Source organism: Sphaeramia orbicularis, chromosome 5 (genome assembly GCF_902148855.1).
Source record: "Sphaeramia orbicularis chromosome 5, fSphaOr1.1, whole genome shotgun sequence".
Classification (NCBI taxonomy): domain Eukaryota; kingdom Metazoa; phylum Chordata; class Actinopteri; order Kurtiformes; family Apogonidae; genus Sphaeramia; species Sphaeramia orbicularis.
The window spans coordinates 28,518,239-28,540,967 of record NC_043961.1 but is presented as its reverse complement, the minus strand read 5'-3'; the positions used below and the strand labels follow the sequence as shown (position 1 = coordinate 28,540,967).

The window sequence follows — 22,729 nt, the reverse complement described above, 5'->3', positions numbered from 1 at the left end:
CCATGATTTTGTTTTGTTTGGATGGAAGGATGGTCTTTACTCTTCAGTCACATTGCTTACTTAAGACTGTCTGCATTGTCAAATTAGCTCCACTAGATTATTTACTTAGCTTGGCTCCTTTTTGTAACTATTATTTTATGTTTGTTGTCAGTGTGTGTTGTTTGGATCCAGGTAATTCAATTAGGATGCTCAAACCAAAGCAAAAACTGAAAGCTGCATAGAGCTACAGGTCATGATATCCATTCTCAACTCTGTATTTTCATCATAGGCTGTAATTTGCATAATTTTTAATGTTAGCATTGTAGCCCGGATTTGTGGCACAGAAGCAAAACTTTGACAGTGTCTCTGTGCTGTTTGAGTAAAAAAGGTCAAATTTAAACAAAATCCATGTCTGTCTATGTCATAGTTGCCATAGTTTTTACTTATGAAGATACATGATACAGTGCTTTCACTATTAGGCTGATAGAGAGCATTAATTGTGCCTACTGGCCCATGTTCCAATGTTTGCACTTTTCCTGCTTTATTTTGCTTTGTTGGCTTGTTTTTTTGGAAGCATTAGTAAATTTCAGTCTGTAAGGGTTTCAGAAACACTGACAACTGAAAAAGGGATAAATCAACTGCACCCTCAAATTTATATGTATATATATATATATATATATATATATATTATATATATATATATATATATATATATATATATATAATTTTATTTTATTTATTTTATTTTAATTTTATTTTTGTTTACCATTTGACCAAAACTGTTCATAATCCACTTGCTGTTTTTATTAACATCATAACAGTTTTCAAACATATAGTGCATGAGACATTATTTAAAGGGTGTCTTTTTGGCTTTATAGATTTTTTTTTAAAAATTATTTTGTTCTTGCTTTTTTGTTCCATACATACACTCTTTCTTCCATTCTTACTCTGTGTTCTTCTCTTCTCTCAGCCCTAGATGTCTGGGATGGAAAACAAATAAAGAGGAAATAGCTGCGGATGAAACATGGGCCGCACCCCTTCTTGCACCCCCAGGACCTGGACAGTTTCAAGAATTCACCCCGGAGTCACTTGCTAACATTGAGAAGCGCATCAATGAAGAGAAGAACAAGAAACCACCCAAGCCCAGATCAGACAGTAGTCACCGCGACACATCTGATGACAATGAACCCAAGCCCAACAGTGACCTGGAGGCTGGGAAGAGCCTGCCGTTCATCTACGGCGATATTCCTGATGGTATGGCGGCCACACCACTGGAGGATTTGGACCCTTTCTATCTGAACAAGAAAGTGAGTCAACAGGCCACCTGCACCACCCAATTTTCACTATATTATCAGGCACATGCTCAAATGAAGAAATATTTACCGAGTGTTGTTGAGAGGATCGTAGATAATTAAGTAATATTAATTTCAAGTCTTATCTGGATGTTGTGCTGAACCTTCAAATGGGAAAACCCTTTCATGTGAAATGGTTAGCTGTCATAGGAGAGAATAATTCAAGTCAGGCTGGAGTTTGTTGTATTCACTACAGTGGTATAAATAGAAAAGCTTAGCTGAAGGCATTTATCAGGTCTTCAGTACCACTTTATGTCGCAGATAGTCAGTACATTAATGTACGTAAATAGATCATACAGGATTTATTTTTTTGCACACTTGCAGAATCAAACACAACTGAAGCAAAGGAGATGTAGTTGCTGTGTTTGTGAACCACTGGGGGAAAGTTGATGAATTATAAGTTAATGCATGGTACAGATGATACAACAGCTGGAGAGTATGACAAATCTTTCTCTATAATATTATGACATTCTTTTTTTTTTCTTTTCAGCACATACAAACAAATGGTCATCCCTGTTAAATGTTTTTTTCTGTGATATTTGTGTCCAAGTACATGTAGGCAAATCTTTTTCTGCTATTTTTCCTGAGTTTAGTGCAACACACCTGAGTGAAATTGATTATATATGATTAACACATCAAAACTTACATTCTTAGGCTTGTCACTGGCTGATTAAATCCTGATTATTATTCAGAATTATATTATTGGTCTCTTCAGATGACTAAAAAGCAGCAGTGGCTTAAATACTACAATTTCAATTTCCCACAGTGTAACTCAGTAGAATTTTTCACAAGCCCCCCCCCCCCCCCCCCCCCCCCCCCACACACACACACACACACACACACACACAGCCCCTCACATTCCCACACCTTTCGGATTCCTAGTTTGCAAAGCAAACTCAAACACAAGTCAATTCTCAATTTCAGCACAAACCATGTGCTTTTATTCATTATGTATTGTACAAAGCCTAAAGGCTGATTTGTATGGTTTCACAGCATGCAAAGGAGCCTGGTCCTGGCCTTGCTGAGGAATTAGGAATGAAGGCTGGAGATGGCAGGTTAGGACAGAAGGGGTCGATGAGAAAACAGTAGCAGGCTGTAGTACCTTCGTCTGTGGAGAGGTGTGGAGTAGCCAGTCTCTTGTGTGGTGCCAGTGATAATGTGTAAGAGAATCTGCGGCCTGTACATCTACAAGAAGCCCAGTCAGCAGGACGGGCAGTCTCAGGCAGCAGCACTCCCTCATAGGGCAGATGGAACTATCAAGTGTATGTGCCTTCTGTGATCTATTGATCCACAGCCCCAGTTCACTGGTGGTCACAGGAGGGGTTGCATTCATGTCTTATTGTATTGTTCCACTTTGGCCCCGTTACATATCTTTGTACCTTTACCCCTCCCATTCTGGTGTTTGTTAAGAGTCACTATTAGATTGTGTTTGAGAGATCCACCTTGTTATACAGTTGTGGAGTAGTGCAGAATAGGCAGCACTCATGTCAAAAAAAGGTTTCTGAAGTAATTTTATCATATTAAATTAGCAATGACACAGCAAACACACCAAATCTGCACTCTCACATGAGTATTTTTCTCTTGTGATATTTTATATGTAGTTCCAATGAAGGTTTTTAGGCAAAAATTGACAGATTTTGTGAACAGCAAAATAAGTCGAGTGTAATAGACTGATCATTTTAGGTGTCTGCACACATACAAAGCTCATCAACACCAACACTTGGCTTTCTTGCACAAATTTGAATGTTTTTTTTTTTTTTTTTACAAGCCTTACAAAAATTAATTCAACAAACCCAAACAAAATGTAAAAAAAAAAAAAACCCGCTAGTAATCATTCCACATGCATTATGAGTAACCTGTTTTTTCATGAAGATGTACTTGTAAATGGTGGCCTCTGTCATGATTTATTTTAGTTGACCAAGGATTGACTTCACTGATGTTAAAAACGATAAAAGAAAATAGTAATCATTGCATTATAACTAAAACAATTGAATAATAACTGTAAGTCCTTTGTGTTCGTGTTTATGAAACATATATAAAAAAAAATATCATTTGCATATTCCATTTACTCATTTTCTGAAGAAATGTTGTGTTGTTGTTGGCTTTCTGCATTCTTAGATGTGAAAAATGCACAAGAAAATAATAATATAATATAATATATATAATATAATTCATCTTTCTCTCTAATTTTCACTGGGAACCAGACAACATTACACCTAAAAATAGTATCAGTGATTAGTTATGGAGTGAAGTACTTTTTTTTTGTATATTTAATAGATGGATACTTTGGATAGTTTTTTTCAGTTTAACATTAAAGAAATAATTTAGTGACATGACATGAAGTTGTAACAGTATATTCACAAATTTGTCCCAGCATAGCTACCATTCTTATTTATGGTTTATTAGTAGTTTCACTGGTGCAGTTGTAGCTTGATGCTTCGTTGTTTGTAGACAATATGTGAAGGCGTATTTATTGAACTAAGAGGCTGTGGCTTAGTGCACATGTGCCTCTGAGCATATCAATACAGGTTCTGACTTCTTGCCATTCTGCTTAGTCAAGATCTTCGTCGTGCCCATCCATGTGTTGAGTCAGCAGGTTCACAAAGAGTCACAGCCTAATCATCTCCCCTCTCCATCTTACTATCATTCATATCAGTCATTTTCCTAATCCGCTAATGTCTCTGTCCTCTATCACACCTGAGAAACAGCCTCGAGGCATGTTAGCACACATTCCTCCTTCGCTGTTTGCGTCCTCACCTTTCCAGGCTGCTCGTCTCCTCTACTCGACCGACAGTCATCCTATCGCTCACCATTGCGCTGTATGTCAATGAGTGTGTCTAAGTATATGTGTGTGTGTGTGTGTGTGTTACCGTCAGCTGCAGGAAACCTGATCACAGCACTCATGCATCAAAGAGAGGAAGAGGGGGCAGTGGTGAGGAAGAGAAATGCAGCGTTGCAGTTCTTGTTTTCCCCTGTGATGGGGAGAGGACTGCCTGGGCTTTTCAAATGTCTGATGTGATTAGGCAATGTTAAAGCTGCTGTAGTGATAGAGGAAGAAAACGATGGCATAGATGGAGGGAATGATAGTGTTTATCTTGGTCATGTATTTGTGTTTATGAGGTATGTTTTGAATCTCTATACATGGAATTAAAACCAAGGCAATCCTGCTGTAATGAGCTAACTGGACACAAAGAAGTCATACAGACTTCAGATTTTGTTGATTCAAAAGATGTAATCTTATTCTCAATGTGACATTTATATGGCTGTGGCACAACATGATACAGAGAAGTGTCATTTCTACCCAGGCTTCTGCAGAGTAGCAGCTACTAGTGAGCGCACAAGGGGGGTTCAGAGCCAAAGCAGCAGTGGGTTCTGAATGTCAGCATGTAGAATTGTACACACTATTGCATTATGTCCCTGTTCCACCATCTCTGTTTCTGTGTGTCTCTGTCTCTTGCTCTCCCTTTCCCTCTCCCTTCTGCTGCCTCCTCCCCATCGGTCTTTTTTTTCAGGGTGTAGTAAATTAGAGCAAGGGCCAGGCTTTAGTACTCTGTCTGAGTCCTCAGTCTCTGATGACACAACATCTTCCTGTACTGAGTTTAGTGAAGAAGGGATGGGGTGGTGGGGGTGGGGGTGGGAGGGATGGATGGGGGCGGTGGCGGAGTGTGCCTCCATTGCTGGCCAGGTTGGTACAAAGAAGGAGGATGGGATAGGAGGTGGAATGTGGGGGTTTGCAGTACAGCATAAAAGTAAAGAAGTCAGATGACGCATTTTTTTTTTTTTTTTTGCCTCTGCACAATATGCAGTAAAATTAGTTTGCAGGCGTACATATGAAGGTGAGACCCTGCTGACATAGTACTCACTATGTCTGCTCAAACAGAGGTACAGTACATGAGTTATTTCTAAGGCTATAATGTTTAATGGATGGCTAACTGATAATTAGATGTGTGCTATTTTGTCACAAAACATCAGTTATACAGTGAACTGTCATGACAAAATGTGGCTCCTATAAGTATAGTTGTCTGTAAACTGAAAAACACACTCAGGCCATAACAGGTAGTCATTTCATAATTGTCTTAATTTTGACTAATGATGTACATATTTCATACCCACTGTTCTTTTCCAGTGCATATTTAGAATTTAGCAAATATGCAAATATATATATTTTTAAAAATGTGTGGTATGTTTGTGTGAAGTTGAATTGTAACTGACAATTATTGTCATATTCTTACTTTTTTAATCAATTTCCGTTTAGTGTGAATACTATAAAATGCACAACACTATATCACAAAACTTGCATCTTTCGGCCAACATTTTTAGAGTCTTACGGCTTTAGAAAAAAGAAAAAAACAAACTCACATGTTTGATTGTGATCAAAACTGTTTGTTGTCCATTAATTAAAGAAGCTAAATCAATAGTCAGTTTCATGAAGTTAGACTGATCAGTGTCAGAATGAGATCCAGGGATGATTAGCTGAAGGAATACCCTTTCCCATGATTCTGTCTCTATTCCATACATCTCACTCAGCCTTCTCTCCACTTTTCTGTCCTTCCCTCCTCATCTCATTCTCAGTTTCCTCTGCTGCATGCCTACCCATTCTTCCTCCTCCTCCCTCCGTCTACCCATCCATCTCAGGTTTGGCTCTCTCCCCTCTGCAGCTCTCTGGCTTTCTGTTCTGCATCACTCCCCCTCCACCCCCTCATCTCTCTCTCTCTCTCTCTCTTTCTCTCTCTGTCTCTCTCTGTCTCTCTCTCTCTCTCTCTCTCTCTCTCTCTCTCTCTCTCTCTCTCTCTCTCAGACACTCCTTGCTGCTGTCCCGTACCCCTGCAAGCCCCTCTCCGTATCCCTGCTAGGCTTTTCCTCCTCCTCACCCCTACACACTCCTCACAGAAACACACTGTCCTTGCAGCTGCATTCTGCTTCCTGGCTCTTGCATATGTGCCTTTTTCTTTAACGGTGTCTACCAACATTTTACCAGCTTTGCAGCAAATAAGACTTCCTTGCAGCAACGCTTACTCTGCTGAGCTGTATACTTATGCATGTGTGTGTGTATGTCTGTATGTCAAGTATGTAAAGATAGATTTGTCTTACAGCAGAGCATGGATGTGCCCTGATTGTATGTGTCCTTATGATTTGTGTGTATAACAGGTATTGTGTGTTACAACACAGTGTTTTGATCCATGGCGCCTGTCCACTGACTGTCTGCTTACGAGTCTGTAAACAGATACAATTCATCCTTGATTAAAGTATTCCAATTCACTGCATGGCTGACTAGTTGATCTCAACGCATTTCAGAAAGCAAAACCTTCAATCCAGTGAATTAAAAAACAGTCCAAATCCAATACAGACTTTGAGGAAAGGAATGATTTACCAATAAAGTATTCACTCTAAAGAACTTAAATAATAAAGAATGGTGCTTGGAGGGTGATCCAGTGGTTGTCAGAGTTTCAAAACAGACAATGACCTGCAGTGTCCTGGGTTCTAATCTGAACAAGGACATTTGTTACATGTTCCCTGGTGTGTCTCCTTTGAGATCTCTTTACTCTCCCTGTAAAAATATCTACTTATAATACTCTAAATATATTTTGAACAAAGTATATTGTATAAAACATGCTCATACCATTACTCTGGTGTTTTATTTGTGTTTTTGTGATTTTTATGTGGATCAGAAGTGATCTGGCATTTGATGCTCGCACATTGTAGCAACTTTCTGATGTAACATTATATCATACATTGTGAAAGGTGCTGCTTACCTAAACATGTAGGAGCCCATCTTAAGTGCAATAACGATCTGTTACCTCCTTTATTTCAACTACTCAACACCATACATCCTCTTTTTTTTTTATCTACCACTTTTCTAGTAAATCTCATTGAACAGAATAAAATAGTTAATGCTTTCCATATATTCTTGAAATGTGATTGGGATATGACTTGTGTTAGGAAGTGTTCCCAAACCATTTGCAGACTACAGACTATTTTACAGAAGCTTAACATAGTTATACGCTTTACTTGCATATTTAGCCTTAACTAAATATGTAAACATCTCCTGTGTATATTCAGTAATGGAAGTTGTTTCAAAAATTATGAATAAAGTCCTTTTTTAGTTAATTTATAATTGCGCATTTAGAATTTATAAGATTCACTGATTAATTGATTACCAATTAATGTAGCTGACAATCAATTAAGGAAATTGCCTAACGTTTGCATCCCTTGCTGCAGTTTGTGCCAATTTGCCAAGTTTGCATCAACAGCAGATTTTTCTGTTTCTAAATCAACACAATTCACTGGGTAACTGAAGCCACTTTGTAGTCGTGAATCCTCATGTTAATTAATTTCTTCATGCTATAGAGGATGACCTACATTGAAACACCAGCTCAGTAAGGACAAAGCTGAGATGTTCTGTTCGTGTTCAGCTATGAAGTCTTCCAAAAACTCTTCGAATTAATAGATTAATCAATGGGGATATGCTTTGTATTGGTCACTAAATACATCATTGGTGTGCATGCATAGTAGGAATTTCTAAACGGCTAATGATATGTTGCTCATTTTTCACTGTCTTCCTCATTCACATTCTATGTTTGCTTAGTCAGCAGACACATGACCTCTGAGAATTACCCTTTGGACATGGCTGTAGATCATGTCTTCTCCCTTGTATATTCTGTTGATGAGGAGTAGATAATCTTCAAATTGTGAGAAAATATATATGTATTATTATTGTTTGTTATTTATTTATTTTTAAGTAGTTCTGATGCGCTGTAGGCAAAAAGGAACAAGAGAGGCAAAGGGAGGGAGAAAGAAAAGAGTCTTCTGATGCAGAGAATACATTTTGTCTTTCCCCTAGACTGCGGACGCTATTTTTAATTTAATTAGATTTCAGGACACCACTCATCTTAGGACACTTCTGGTTCCCTCCCACTTCTTTCTAGTGTTTCCCATGATATGAACCTCAACCCTGTAGTGTGTGAGCATTTCTTCAGTTACTGGTGTCATATGCAAACCATAGACCAAGCTGCACCTTAACATGTATGTTCACCACCAGCAAGTTCTCCTTTGTGAGTGCAGTGATTATTAAAAGGCTAAACCTTAACCTGAAGATTTATATATTGTGAAGTAAATTTCCTAACATGTTGAAAACATTTATATGTAAAATTAAGTTGTAAAATTAAGTGCATATTTATTTATTTATTTTTTTCAGTTCAACACCAGTTATAAAATTCATTTACTGAAATGAATGAATTAGTATTAACCTAAAAAATTTAAATTCTACCTTCGTAATTGCATACATACATAAGTTTTCTGTAAATATGCACAGCCTGTATTATTGATGAGTCATAGCAATAAATGCTCAATGAAAACACAAATGATTTACTCACATTATCTCATTTACCTTACCCATTTGTTAAGTTGTTAACCAAATTTAATGCTTGTATTACCTGTAGGACTAAAAAGATACTCAAAGCACTGTGAAGAAACTTGCTGTTAATGTTAAATATTCCTCACATGGGTACCAACATAGAAGCTCACACTGGTATGAAGAAAACAAACACACTGACACACAGAGGCTGCTGTTTCACCCCAGTGCCCAGCCCCACTTGGCCCAGTGCTGTTTATGGGTGGGGAGTGGTTGTTGAGAGCCTGGAGTCAGCAGATCTCCCCCTGATCGATGACAGCACTTGCGGTTCTCTTCCAGTAAGAGCTTTAAACTTGGGGAGAAGAGAGTCATTTGGCGAGGAGAAGGGGTGAGCTTCTCACTCTCCTGTCCTGAACTACCTTTATAGTGAAAGCTCACCACTCAGGAGACCTCCTCTTATGTCGCCAGGACAGAAGTGTTGACTCTACTCCTGGTTCTCGGGTGACCGGCTATAGAGGGAGGGATGTCAGCGTCACTGGAGTAAAATGTAGTCTTGGGCCTTTGCTGCCAAATAATATGTGCTCTTTTTCTCTGTCTTTACCTTTTTACTGGAAGATTATTACAAGCATACATTCTACCGTTATCTCACCGCTGGTTTTATAATGGGCAAACTGACAACACACTTGAGGTCCCTTATCAATATGCCATGTTTAAATGGGTTTCAGTATCACCGCCACTCCAGAAATCCGCCCTGTAGTTCGGGGGGAAAACCAATGCAGTGGTGCCCCATGACTCAGAGGGGAGTGTGGGACTTACATTAGCTAATCAACAGGCTTTAGTTCTGCCTTTTGTTTCCTTAAGATCATACTAAGATTTCCATACCACATTCTAAATAGTGTTCTATATCAATTTGGAAATGATCTAATTCTCTATTTTTATGTTTTCTCTCTCTCTTTTTCTCTCCACAGACATTTATAGTCCTAAACAAAGGGAAAACAATCTTCCGCTTCAGTGCCACGCCCTCCTTGTACATCTTAAGCCCTTTTAATTTACTAAGGCGAATAGCTATTAAGATTTTGATACATTCATATCCTTTTAAATGAACATATTTATGTCTCATTCTTTACACTTAATAAATCGTTTTGTTTCTTTGTTGTGAAGCTCACTTGGGCCCTTTTCTTAAATTTTGATTTTACAAATTAAAGAATATTTAAATTGTGTATTTAAATATTACTTGAATTTCCTTAACTTCTGCCTCCTCACGTTATTCAGCATGATCATCATGTGTACGATTTTGACCAACTGTATATTCATGACATTTAGTGACCCCCCAGAGTGGTCCAAACAAGTAGAGTAAGTACACACCCTAATTTTACCTCATTATTATCCTTGTTTAAGATATAATTATATTCTATTATTTTACATTATATCATGATATTTTTCAGTATTATTTTACTGTCTTTCCTTTTTTCCCTTCTGTAAGGTATACCTTCACCGGTATCTATACCTTTGAGTCACTCACAAAAATTGTTGCCAGAGGCTTTGCTATAGATGGGTTTACCTTTCTCAGAGACCCATGGAACTGGCTGGATTTCATGGTCATCTCAATGGCGTAAGTATTTTAACTTTTTCTCAATAATCAAGTTTAAACATTAAATAACTTTTGCCATATTTAAAAAAAAAAAAATCCACTGTCATTAAACCAAGAAACAAACATATTTCCACCATGTAAATCCAGACCTTCCTCCCTGCAGACGTTCTGGCTCCTCATTCCAAGTGTAGCTAATCACATTAATTCAAGCTGCACTCCATTCAGGTGTGCTAGTACCACAGTTCTTGTGTTGCAGATGCTGGCTCCATATTAGCGATTATGAGATGCATTGATAGGATAGAGCCATCATTAGTATTACTGCGTAACAGCAAGAATATCTGTTGTGGGGAAAGTCTGTCACAAAACTGTTACAACCAAGTACAGTAATACAGTAGACAGTCATTGCATTCTGTGTTGGTTTATGCGTCAGTCCTCTTATAGTAAACTTTTTTTTTTTTTAGATATTTTAAAATCACAAGTGTTTCATGTTATAATGAACTAAAATATTACTCCTCGATTTAAAAGGAACATAGATTTGCCATTGCAGCCATAAACACATATTAGGTGTGTTTTAATACATCTATTTAATGCACATTAAGAAGTTTTGTGTAAGTAAAAATGTTTAATTGTAATTAGTTTGTAACTTAGTCACCTATAAACTTTAATTTTAAATCTTTTTTTTTTTTTTTTTTTTTTTATTTTGTGTCGGCTCCCCTCTGGATATAAACATGTTATCCTCCCGCTGTATTCATATAAGTAAAACTGTGTTCATCACATATACATTTGATATCTGTAGTGCAATGCAGACAATTTTATTAAATATTCCACACAGTCTAAATACAATACCTACAACACTCTAAGTCCTCATCATGCCACTTTGAAAATGCTTATTAAAATATTATGTGACAATCTCTTATTTCTTTCCTCTGTTCGGGACGGCTGCTGAGTAACTGTATCTGATCCACCTTGCAGGTATATAACAGAGTTTGTAAACCTAGGCAATGTCTCAGCTCTACGTACGTTCAGGGTTCTGAGGGCTTTGAAAACAATTTCAGTTATCCCAGGTAAGACGGTCTAGGTGTTTGTGTTTGCGGGTGGGCGAGTCACGGGGTTGATGTTAGGTGTGGTTTTGTTTCAGTCCCTTTCCTCTCCTCTTCCTCCTCCGTTCTCCTCCCACTGGTCGGACAGGCGTTCTTTCTCTCACCGTGGTGTCCCCTCCTGGTCTTCGATGGTGGTGCTGGTGTCGTGCTCTTGCGCGTACATGCGTGCGTGTTTGTGTCGTTATCGTGTGTGTTGTGTGTCATGGGGTTCTGTTCTGTGTGTCATCCTACCTTGTTACAGATATATAACAGAGTTTGTGGACCTTGGGAATGTCTCGGCGCTGAGAACGTTCAGGGTTCTCCGAGCATTGAAAACTATTTCTGTCATTCCAGGTGAGACTCCCATTTAAACACTAAGGCTGAGCTGACCTTATCTCTTAGCTTTCCTTGTCTCTATTACATTGATATGTTTTGAGGATGTTCCAGAGTCTACACATTGTTTTGTTTTACTTTTGTATAATAACATCAAAAATGGTACCAATACATTTTTGACAGGCTTAGCAGTCTACTGGCAGTCTGGTAGGGTGACAACTGAAATCATGAAGCACATTATGTATGCAAGTGTAATCTTTTAGAAATCCAATCCAAAGTGAAATAGAAAAGAATGTTAAAAGAATGCTAATATAGAATAAAGAGTTTAGAAAATTGATTTTTCCATGCAAACATTAATTAAAATAATAATTAAAATCATAAGATAGAAAAATATGATCATGTTGCAACCTGGTTCTGTTACCTCTTTGGTTATCAGGTTTGTTTGATTTTTCATAAACTATGACAATGACTCATTACTTTTAAAGAACATTCAATTCCCTAAGACTGCCAAGCCTAGGAACGCTGCATGAAGCTTGGAGACAACTGCATTTTACAAGTTTGGCTTTGAGGGGCTTTTATTTGATTTTTGTTGAATTTTTTATAAGAAGACTTGTTGATTTGTTGATTTCTTTCTTTTTTTGAAGATCTTTGTCCATCCTGGGAATGTAAGGGAACACTAGAAGTGGGAAATTTGAAATAATTATCAATAATGAATAGATTTGAGGTCCACTTTTAATTTTTTTTCTGGACTTTAGCAGCAACACATTTTGTACTTTTGCTTACATTCTTCCGTAGCTCTACTGGAAATGTATGTAAAACAGTTATGTTGTAACTTGGGTAATTTTAGTACACATGTTCACATATTGGTGATGTACTGAGATACACATATGCTCACTCTCGCACAACACATTCAGCACGGTGCAATAAGTCTCAAGCAAATACAGTTGAGTGCAGCTCAATTGTGCTCTGGGCTAAACCAGCCTGAGGGTTCGCCCAGTACTGCCTGATTGGGGGAAAAGAGTACCTGGGATGGGAATGGTTCTTCAGTTAAAAGCAAGGTCACCATCATGTTTTTCAGACAGGTGATGCTGACACAGAGTTAATTCCTTCAGCCTTGGCGTTTAAATGACCTGCATGCCACCTCTCACTGCCCCAGCCCCCTCCCCCCCAGCCACCAACTCTTCCTCGCCTGTCCTCTCTTTCTCCTCCTGCTTCCTTGACTGAGCTTTTCACTGTGCGCTGCTTGCTGTGTTGCGTTTATTTGGTGGATGAATACTTATCAGTAGACACATCTGCAGCTGGTTTGGGATGTGACCTAAGATGGACACAAGAGAAGAAAAAAAACATATTTAAGCTTCTTCTATTCAGCTGATCTTGAACTTAGGTCTTGAGCTGTCTTCTGCTCTTCAATGGAAATGACCTCAGACAAGACCTCAGAGACGAGTTTATAAAGTAAATCTGTAAAACATGACTATATCACAAAAGAATGTTAATGTTAAACTCTAAAAACAGTAACCTGTGCCTTTGATGGGAGCACCCCATACTGCTGCAGTGTTTACAGAATATTTTGTGTATGATGAAAAATGAATGTTGACCTTTATATCAGTGGCTAAATGTGAATGCACTCTGATACTGAAATTATTGTTCTGTTATTACATAGTCATGACAATACATTGAACCATGTCTTTAGTTTTTTTTAGCGCAAACTCAGTATTTTTGAGGACGATACAGAATAAAAACAAGAGGTCAAAGTGACAGGAGAACATAGAAAAAAATATAGCTTAACCACAGTAACTGTACACACATGATTCTTGTCACATCTGTTATTCATTTTAAAAATCTGAAATGAGTAGTGCCTATAATAGTTAGCTGTGCCTGAAAGTTTTTATGTTATTACCAAATGTAACAAAACAACAGTAGGTAAAAGCACCTTACAGGACACAGGATTTCTCTCCCAGGAGACAGGAGTAGCAGTACAGCATTTTCGTCTATTGAGGTGCAGAGTTGTCTCTGCAGACAGTGACAGGATATATTAAGGCCCCACCCCAACACACACACACCACAGAGGCTTTTCCCCTCTGGGGGTACTGGTACATTATTGCATTTTCTGACCATTTACATTATTTATGTTTAAATATCAGATCATTTCTATACTGTCTTTTGAACTTTCTAGAGTAGGCTCCATTGTCTTTTTAATGTGAAATAGCATGTTGGAACAAAAAAGTGGCATCAGTATTTACATATGTATAATGAAAGTATTTATCCTTATGCCACTACTGTCAGTGACTATATATTCATACATGATTGAAAATCTTAATTCAATTCACACATTTCACCAGGCAAAATTATAAAGGGAAGTGCTACATTAAAGAACTGAAAGAAAAAAATTACAGAATTTTTGACATATATGCAGAGGTGGGAAAACCCAGTTCCATAGAGTAGAAGTCCTGCCATGTGTTGGTTCTACCTGTTCACTCAACACAGGTGATTCCACTAATTATTCCATCTACCTGGATGAGGAGTTGTGCTCATAAAAATGAGCCGGTTCAGTGAGTGGTTGGAACAAATACATGGCAGGACTTTTACTCTATGGAGCTGGGATTTCCCACCTCTGCATATATGCTAGTATCTGCCATAAGGGTAATCATGTGGTTTAAGTGCAAAAAAAGTTTTCTTGTTAGCTGGTTAATTAATATATATGAATTAAATCAGTTTATACTGGAACAACATGCACAAGATTCCATGAAAGGCAGCTTCCAATGTAGAGACTTGACAATCATGGGAGCAGGCTCTGTGTGTTTAAAATAAAATAAGACTGATGCCTGCCAAGTTTAGATTTATGTAAGCCTTTATACAACCCTAAGTTAAATATAGAATACTTACCTAACTTAACAGTTTTTGTGTTACTTGAGTCAGCTCTGAAACTGCAGCTAAAAAAACAAACTCACCTTGTTCACTTTTTCAGTACCAAAAGTTTCAATTCTTTTTATTTGTGTCTATCTGTGTGTTTGTGTGTCTTTGGATATGTATTTTGGTGTTTGTGTGTATGCCGGTGTGAGTTTGCATGTTTTCATGTACGTGCACTTGTGCACATTTGTATGTGTGTGTGCGTGTGTGTATTGTGTGTATGTTAATCAACAGGTCTGAAGACCATTGTGGGTGCTCTGATCCAGTCTGTGAAGAAGCTGTCGGATGTGATGATCTTGACGGTCTTCTGTCTCAGCGTGTTTGCTCTGATTGGACTGCAGCTCTTCATGGGAAACCTACGAAATAAGTGTGTAATCTGGCCAATCAACATGACCGAGCAGTACCTGTCCAATGGTAGCAGGGGCTTCGACTGGGGAGAGTACATCATGAACGATAGTGAGTGATTACCATCACACATTTTTTGACATGAATAGAATATCAGAACATAACGTATATGTGCGCATGTAAAGTGTAACCTCGTGCCTGTGTAACACAAGCTAATGTGTCATTCTAACAAGAGCTAAAAAGAGGATGGGAGAGGAGGGATATTCATAAGACACCTAACCCTATGAGAGTCTGTAGGTCAGTTTAGTGTACGATATATTTAAAATGTTGTCACCCCTTTACCTTGCTGTCACATAGTTTTTTTTTTCCCACAAGGAGCTCAAGTTTCAAGACACCAGCCTCCCCTTACAAAATAGCAATTCTACCCCTTGTGTTGTTGTGTAACTTGGTGTTTTAATGCATTAGTTTGGAATCCAGCAACAACAAATTAACTATCAGAGGCATGCAAACCACTGGGACTCTGGTGGTTCTGAATGGACAAATAAAATGACTTCACTTCTCCTCATCATTAAATGTACTGTATATGGACTCACAGCCTGCTACTGAAGGGCAGAAGACTGAACGGCCCAATCCCAGTTCACCCCTTGGCCCTCCCCCTTACCCCTTGGCCCTTGCACTTGGCACTACCCCTTGAAACAGAGTTGCAAGGGGCAGAGGTTGAAATATTCTCCTATGAAACAGGACAACCCTTCGAGACCTGTTACATCATTAATAGTCATCGATGCCGCTATAAACAGATGTGACAACTTTGTTTGTAAAAGAATTCACCATGCCATCAGCAGCTGTAACCGTCTGTTGCATGGGCTTTGGGCATCTTTTTGCAGCTATCAACTATGAACCGCAGAAATGCGATCTATACCACATTGAAACGGCATTAAGCAAATGATTAAGTTATTTATGAAGAAAATACATACATTTGTGTGTTTCTTTCATCACACTGCTGCACTTTTTAGCTGTGTTTACCTCTATCTTGCTGATGATTCGAACAGAATAATGGGAAATTTCTCATAACCCTCCGTTTGAAGTGTGGTCTTGAAAAATCTCCATTTCGAGGGCCCAACAGCAGTCCCCCTAAGCCCTTACCCTCTGACTCATCGAGAATCAGGACAGCCTTATCTCTTCACGTGAACACATAAAATGGAGGGGTAAGGTGTAGGGCCAAGGGGTGAATTGGGATTGGGCCAACATCTCTGATTTAGCATAATTTTTCATCAAAATGCATTACAAATAGTAATCCCAAACAGTTGTTTTACCATATGGTCACATTTTGAAACAAGAGGTAGCACCTTATACCATACTTATTCACTAAATAGTTTATTTTACATAGATCCATCACAGTAGAATTATATAATTCTCTTTAATGGTCAATAACATCTAAACTTTCATGTGTGGTACTTCACTAATATTGTTCTTTTTTCACAGCTAATTTCTACTTCCTCCCTGGTCAACTTGATGCTCTACTATGTGGAAACAGTTCTGACTCAGGGTAAATCAGTGCCTCACTTACTAAATGTATTCCAAATTGTAATGTTTCAACAGGTGTCTCTGTCAAAACTTTAGCATGTCATAAATCCAACTTACTTGTGAAATATTAAGATAAATCTATTCAGTATTTTATTCATAAGTAGATGGTTGTGCAAGCATATACTGAAAACAAAAAACACCTCTGAAATCTCTACGTTTCATTTCACTATTGTAATTTCTTTTCAGGCGATGTCCAGAGGGCTTCACATGTATGAAAGCTGGAAGGAACCCCAACTATGGTTACACCAGCTTTGACAGTTTCGGATGGGCCTTCCTCACCCTCTTTCGCCTCATGACCCAAGACTTCTGGGAGAATCTGTACATGCTGGTAAAAGCAGCCCCCCCAATCTTTTTACAGTGACAGTAGAGAGAGACAGGAAATGTAAGGAAAGAGAATAAAGTAATGATGTGCAGTAAATGGTCTGGCCAGATGGGAATTGAGGGAAGGAATCACTGCTCACTGCACCTTGGCACCATTTCTTAGTCAACTCTTCTGGAGGGATGCAACACAATTTTTTTAACATATAGTCTGTCATTCTGTGTTTTGGTGTTGATGGTGAAGAGCACTATATAACTCATCAATCCAAATTCTTCCATGTTCATTTGGGTTAAGAAATGTTCTAGTATATCATTCTCATAATTTTCTTACACTGTTCTAACCACAGGGCATTTTTGTCCTGAAAGAGACCACTCCTATCAGGTTTTTCCTTTAATTTGTAATCAGTCTACATATGCACAATGTTCCTTATACCTCAATCAATAAACTAGAGTGTCTCTCAGCAGTTCTCAGTAGTTCATTTTCTCTCTGACTGAAAGTGAACACTGATTAATAATAGTTTGTAATGACTGTATTTTTCTTTAAAGCAGGAAGTATTTAAAATACAGTTATTAAATGAACTCCTATTGAAGCAACTGAAAAATGAACTACTGTTTGCTAAATGATGCTCATGGATAGATATTGACCAAATGTGAGTCACACATCTTTCATGTTCATCCAGACCTGTAGCACCACCTGCACACACAGATTCAGTTCATTTGGCAAATAGGCCAGTCAGAGTGTGTGCATGCTTGTGTGTGTTGAGACTGGGAATTCCTGCGTTTTAAGACTTCTTTTCTTCCTGGAGGTTTTCTTGGATAAAGCCATGAAGTGGTTATAAAAAAAACATACACACCTCAAACAACTATTTTACTCTCATTGCTTTATCTGTGTTTTTTTTTGTTTTTTTTTCCTGTCAGACTCTGCGGGCTGCAGGCAAGACCTACATGATCTTCTTTGTGCTAGTCATCTTTGTGGGCTCCTTCTACCTGGTGAATCTCATTTTGGCTGTGGTGGCCATGGCTTATGAGGAGCAGAATCAGGCCACTATTGAGGAGGCAGAACAGAAAGAAGCAGAATTCAAAGCCATGCTGGAGCAGCTCAAAAAACAGCAGGAGGAGACACAAGTTGGTGTCATTTCATCTCTCATTTTTACTCTTTTTTTTTTTTTCCTCAAAGTTTACTTCTCAAAAATACATATTTTTCTCTCTCAGGCTGCTGCCATGGCGACATCTGCGGGCACAGTGTCAGAGGCAGCGTTAGAGGATGAAGGAGGTGAGCACTTGTCCCGCAGCTCCTCTGAGGTTTCCAAGCTGAGCTCCAAGAGTGCCAAGGAGCGGCGCAACCGCAAGAAGAAATGGCGTCAGAAAGAGCAAGAGAAGGAGAAGGGAGACAGTGAGAAGGTTGTCAAGTCTGAGTCAGACGATGGGAGCAAGAGGAGTACGATTCGATTTCCAGGAAGTCGACTGGGGAGAAAGACATCCATCATGAACCAGGTAAAACTAAAAGCTATCAGTACAATGAAGCTAATGTATTTTATATGTGGTTGGTTATGTGGCCATTTCATATAATACAAAATGTAAGACTAATTTTTTATAAATACTGGTTCATCAGTTTGAATTATGCAAAAAATATCTATGGGTAATATACAGAATTTCAGCCCAGTGTGGCTCACTTACCTGCTTCTACATTGGTACTGCAGACTACATTGCCTATATCATAATAATGTGATCAATGACCAAAGTTTAAGGGCAAATTATACTCTGTAAACAGTATTCATTGTAACAAAATTTATTTATTGTGTAACTCAGTCTGTCAGCCTTTTAAACTTAAAACTAAACTATGCTGTAATGCGATGCTTAGAACAAAGCAATTGGCTATGCTCCAGAAACTTCCCCAAAGTATGTGTCCTATTTGATATTTATGACTTAACAATAGAACAAGTTGTTTTAGAAAAGAAGAGCATACACTGAAGTATAACTATTAGAATCTTGAGGCTTCTTTTATCAAAGACATAAAAAATTTCATTTAAGTTACAAAAACACCAACTGCTTAGTCAAATAATTACAACCATAATTTTGTTGAATCATTTTGTGATCTTTCAGGGAATTGCAATGAGATTTAATGATGATTCTCTTGTTGAGAATAACAAAGAGAATTTGTAAAAGAAGGACTGATGAGTAACTTGTAACTATAACAAGAATGACTAAATGTGTTATAAATATATAATTTGGTAGTAAGAAGTTACTTTGATGGCTTTGGTATCTGCATGTTGCACAAAAGATCCTCATCCTATGTGTATCCTTTTTTTCCCTCATTCCTTTGGTTATTCCTTGCTTACTCTATCTCCATATTTACCCTCTTCACCTTGTCTGTCCCTTTTATTTACACATCACATAACTCCTGCTGTTTTTAATAACTCCTCAATTCTCCCTCTGTGCATCTGTCATCCCCTCTTCAGTCACTACTCAGCATCCCAGGCTCGCCCTTCATGTCGCGCCACAACAGCCGCAGCAGCATCTTCAGCTTCAAAGGCCGTTCCAAGGACATGGGCTCAGAGAACGAGTTTGCAGACGATGAGCATAGTACGGTAGAGGAAAGCGAAGACCGCCGGGGCTCCCTGTTTATCCCTTATCGCCGCAACAGCTACAGTGGTTACAGCCAAGGCTCGTCACGCATACACCCACTGGCACCCCACTCTGGAGGAAAGAGGAACAGCACGGTGGACTGCAATGGCGTTGTGTCTCTCATCGGCCCTGGGCCCGGCAGACGGCTTCTGCCTGAGGTGAAAATAGATAAGGCAGCCACTGATGACAGTGTAAGGACGTCCATGGGACACCTGTACAGTCTAGGCATGATGGTGGTGGCCCTGGTCTCTGCAGCTTCTCCTTTACAACCTCTTTCCCTTGGCTCTTGTTCCTCTTCCCCCAAAATCAATAGCTCCCTTTTCCCGTCTTGATCTTTGAATATATGGTTCTCTTTTCTCACTAGATTTTGTCATATTATTTCTTCCTGTATTGCCACTTCCACCATTGATATGATGTCCTATTTTAGTTTTGCTTTTTACCAGCCCTCTAAGGTACTAATCCTCTCGCAGCTGAAACACTCTTCACTTACTCTCTGTCTTACCAGCATCATGATTATGATTTAATGGATGTAGTCCAAACAATTATTGAATACATTATCCACCATTGAAATAATGAAGATTACTGAAAGACCACCATCAACCTTTCACCTATGCAGTCACTGTCATTCAAAAAAACTCTAACACAAAACATTTTACAGGAAAGCAACTGCTGCTGACTTTCTTACTTCTACTACTTTCATTTTAAGGTTCATTACCTGAACCCATACTCTTCCTAGTCTTGCTTTTCTCTATCCTTTCTAACTTTCTTTCTGTCTTTCATTATCTTGCTTTCATTCTCTTTCTGTCTCCCCATCTTGCTGTCTCTTATCATATGCTTGTGATCAGTGCAAAATATTTAAGGACAGTATTCCTCCTCATTCTAGCTACCATGGTAGATCCTTTTTTAATTCTCAACCAAACAACTGCTTTTACCTTTTAACTTCTCTCCAAATGTAGCATGGTGTAGCAGCAAATGATGTCTTGAATTCCCCTCTGTTTTTGACATGCATGTCATTGCATGTTCACTGTTGCTTTGTAAGGACAGAGTTATATAAAAGCACCTGATAGAAGGTTTAAAATGTATGCAGTAAATTCTCAAATAGAATGTTAAGACTGCTCACTAAAACATTATAAATATAATACAGTAAAATCTGTAATAATTTACAAAGACCTGGCCCTTTCCTCAGCTGTGTTTAATTTATTTGAGAATTTACATTATTAATTGTAATTAACTTATAAGACATCTTGTAGGATGTCCTGTAATACAACAAAAATGTAATTTTGAAGTAATTGTATATTCCAAATGAGATCTGATTTGCAAACTTTAATGCTTGTTTGTGACTGTGTCTTCAGTTTTGTACCATCTCTGATTGACATCTTGTGTTTCTCTGAGTACAGACTACAGACGTGGAGATTAAGAAGAAGCACTCTGGCTCTCTCATGGTATCTGTGGATCAGCTCAACTCCTCCTTCAAAGGAAAAGACCGTGCCAACAGTCAGATGAGCGTAGTCACCAACACATTGCTAGAGGGTATAGCCAGTGTATATTTTTTCATTTTTTCTTTATTTAAATGCTGGCCAGAATTTGATGAGTACATAATGAACATGAAATCTTCCAGTGGTCCTCCTATTTTACACTGAATTTCCATTGATGTTCTTTGTAATTCACATAGGTCACAATCAGATGTTATTTTCTTTAAATAGATGAGAAACCTTCACATAGATTACAACAGAATCTGTGTGGAGGTCATGGCTGAAATTATGTTTCTTTTGACTACTCTTTGTTTATCGCTTCCTTCAGAATTAGAAGAATCTCAGCGAAAGTGTCCTCCCTGCTGGTATAAATTTTCCAACATCTTCCTCATCTGGGAATGTTGCCCCATCTGGCTGAAGATCAAGCACATAGTCTACCTAATTGTCATGGATCCATTTGTTGACCTTGCTATTACCATCTGTATTGTCCTCAACACCCTCTTTATGGCCATGGAGCACTACCCCATGACTGAACATTTTGAGGGTGTGCTGTCTGTTGGTAACCTGGTGAGAAATTACAGTTCTTATGTATATGTATTATTTTTTTTTCCTTTCTTGTTCCTTTGTCTTTTCTCTGTCACATTTTATGTCCACATGAACATCATTAAGGAACATCATTACCACTCTCAAGAGTTACAGAAGCATTGCAGGATTTGTTCGCCCCACCTACACAGCTTCAAACCAATATACCAATGCATCATTTGGTATGTGCACTTAAGAATGCGCACACATACTGTATATAGGACTTTGATGAGGTCTCATTAAAGATTTAGGTCCATTTTAATGTAGCCAGTCAGCCTGCTACCCAAACTCTCATCACCCGCACTCAGGTCACTCTATTGCTTCCGTTGCATCTTGCTAAACCTCAACTCTACTTAGCTCTCTCTCTCTCTCTCTCTCTCTCTCTCTCTCGCTCGCTCGCTCGCTCGCTCGCTCTCTCTCATATGTATAAAAACACATGTACAACATAGCAGTCTTGTAAATAATGGTGGAGGCACACCAAAAAACAAAAGCATGGCTTTTGATTTGTCTCTGCCCTGCCCTTGCAACAGTATTGGCACAGTGTCAGCAGTGAGACAGGAAATGAGGTCAAAGGGATTGGCATGATGTCAGGATGAAAACAGGAACTGAGGTCAGAGGGACTGTTATGGCGTGATCGATGGTGCAGTATGAATCACTGGGTGTTCCCTGCAGCACTGATTGAGCACATGATTAGCTGCTGGAAAGAAGATGTAGGAATAGCTATAGATCCTCACAAGTTCAGCTGATGTAGTGTGCCATTGCTCCATGACCTTGCCCTGTCCGGATAGTCCTCAGTTCAAACAGATCCCAGTCCATTCTTGTCAGCTTTATATCAGATTAAACACAATGCAAGCAATGTCTTTTCAATCTTTGCACTCTTTTCCTTTAAGTCTACTACCATAAGGAGCATGTCATTTTTCTTCTAAGTAATGTTTGCTTGCAGTAATTATGACATTTTCTAAGACCTTGCATTACTTTAAAGATGTAAGACATTTTGTTTTTAGATTTTTGTCAAACTGTACTTTCTAAAACTGCCACAATCTGCTTGTTTCAGTCTATTTATGGAGATCTGAACTTAAAAAAAATATGTATTAAGTGTGTGTTTGAACTTCATGCTGTAGAAGTTGGTTTAACTTTAAAGTCCTTTCAACACAGCAGTCACAAACAATCAAAGAATTCCACCCACTTTTCTAACATTAAATATGATTGGT

At 38.4% G+C, this 22,729-nt stretch overlaps 1 protein-coding gene across 10 annotated transcripts in view; it reads left to right on the top strand.

The window, feature by feature from the left end:
• Positions 1 to 955: 955 nt before the first annotated feature.
• scn8ab (sodium channel, voltage gated, type VIII, alpha subunit b) overlaps positions 956 to 22,729 on the top strand; it is a 39,492-nt gene continuing 17,718 nt past the window's right edge. For 3 of the 10 annotated variants that reach the window (XM_030134236.1, XM_030134232.1, XM_030134231.1), the window contains exons 1-13: positions 956 to 1,286; positions 9,651 to 9,769; positions 9,946 to 10,035; positions 10,166 to 10,294; positions 11,615 to 11,706; positions 14,827 to 15,048; positions 16,420 to 16,483; positions 16,708 to 16,849; positions 17,758 to 17,964; positions 18,052 to 18,333; positions 19,299 to 19,622; positions 20,862 to 20,994; positions 21,265 to 21,503. In XM_030134236.1, the coding sequence (XP_029990096.1) occupies positions 1,236 to 1,286; positions 9,651 to 9,769; positions 9,946 to 10,035; positions 10,166 to 10,294; positions 11,615 to 11,706; positions 14,827 to 15,048; positions 16,420 to 16,483; positions 16,708 to 16,849; positions 17,758 to 17,964; positions 18,052 to 18,333; positions 19,299 to 19,622; positions 20,862 to 20,994; positions 21,265 to 21,503 (2,094 nt within the window). In that variant the 5' untranslated portion in view covers positions 956 to 1,235. Of the gene's footprint in view, positions 1,287 to 9,650; positions 9,770 to 9,945; positions 10,036 to 10,165; positions 10,295 to 11,245; positions 11,338 to 11,614; positions 11,707 to 14,826; positions 15,049 to 16,419; positions 16,484 to 16,707; positions 16,850 to 17,757; positions 17,965 to 18,051; positions 18,334 to 19,298; positions 19,656 to 20,861; positions 20,995 to 21,264; positions 21,504 to 22,729 lie in introns of those variants that run through there. The other 7 variants (XM_030134235.1, XM_030134234.1, XM_030134233.1 and 4 more) reach the window with 4 other exon arrangements.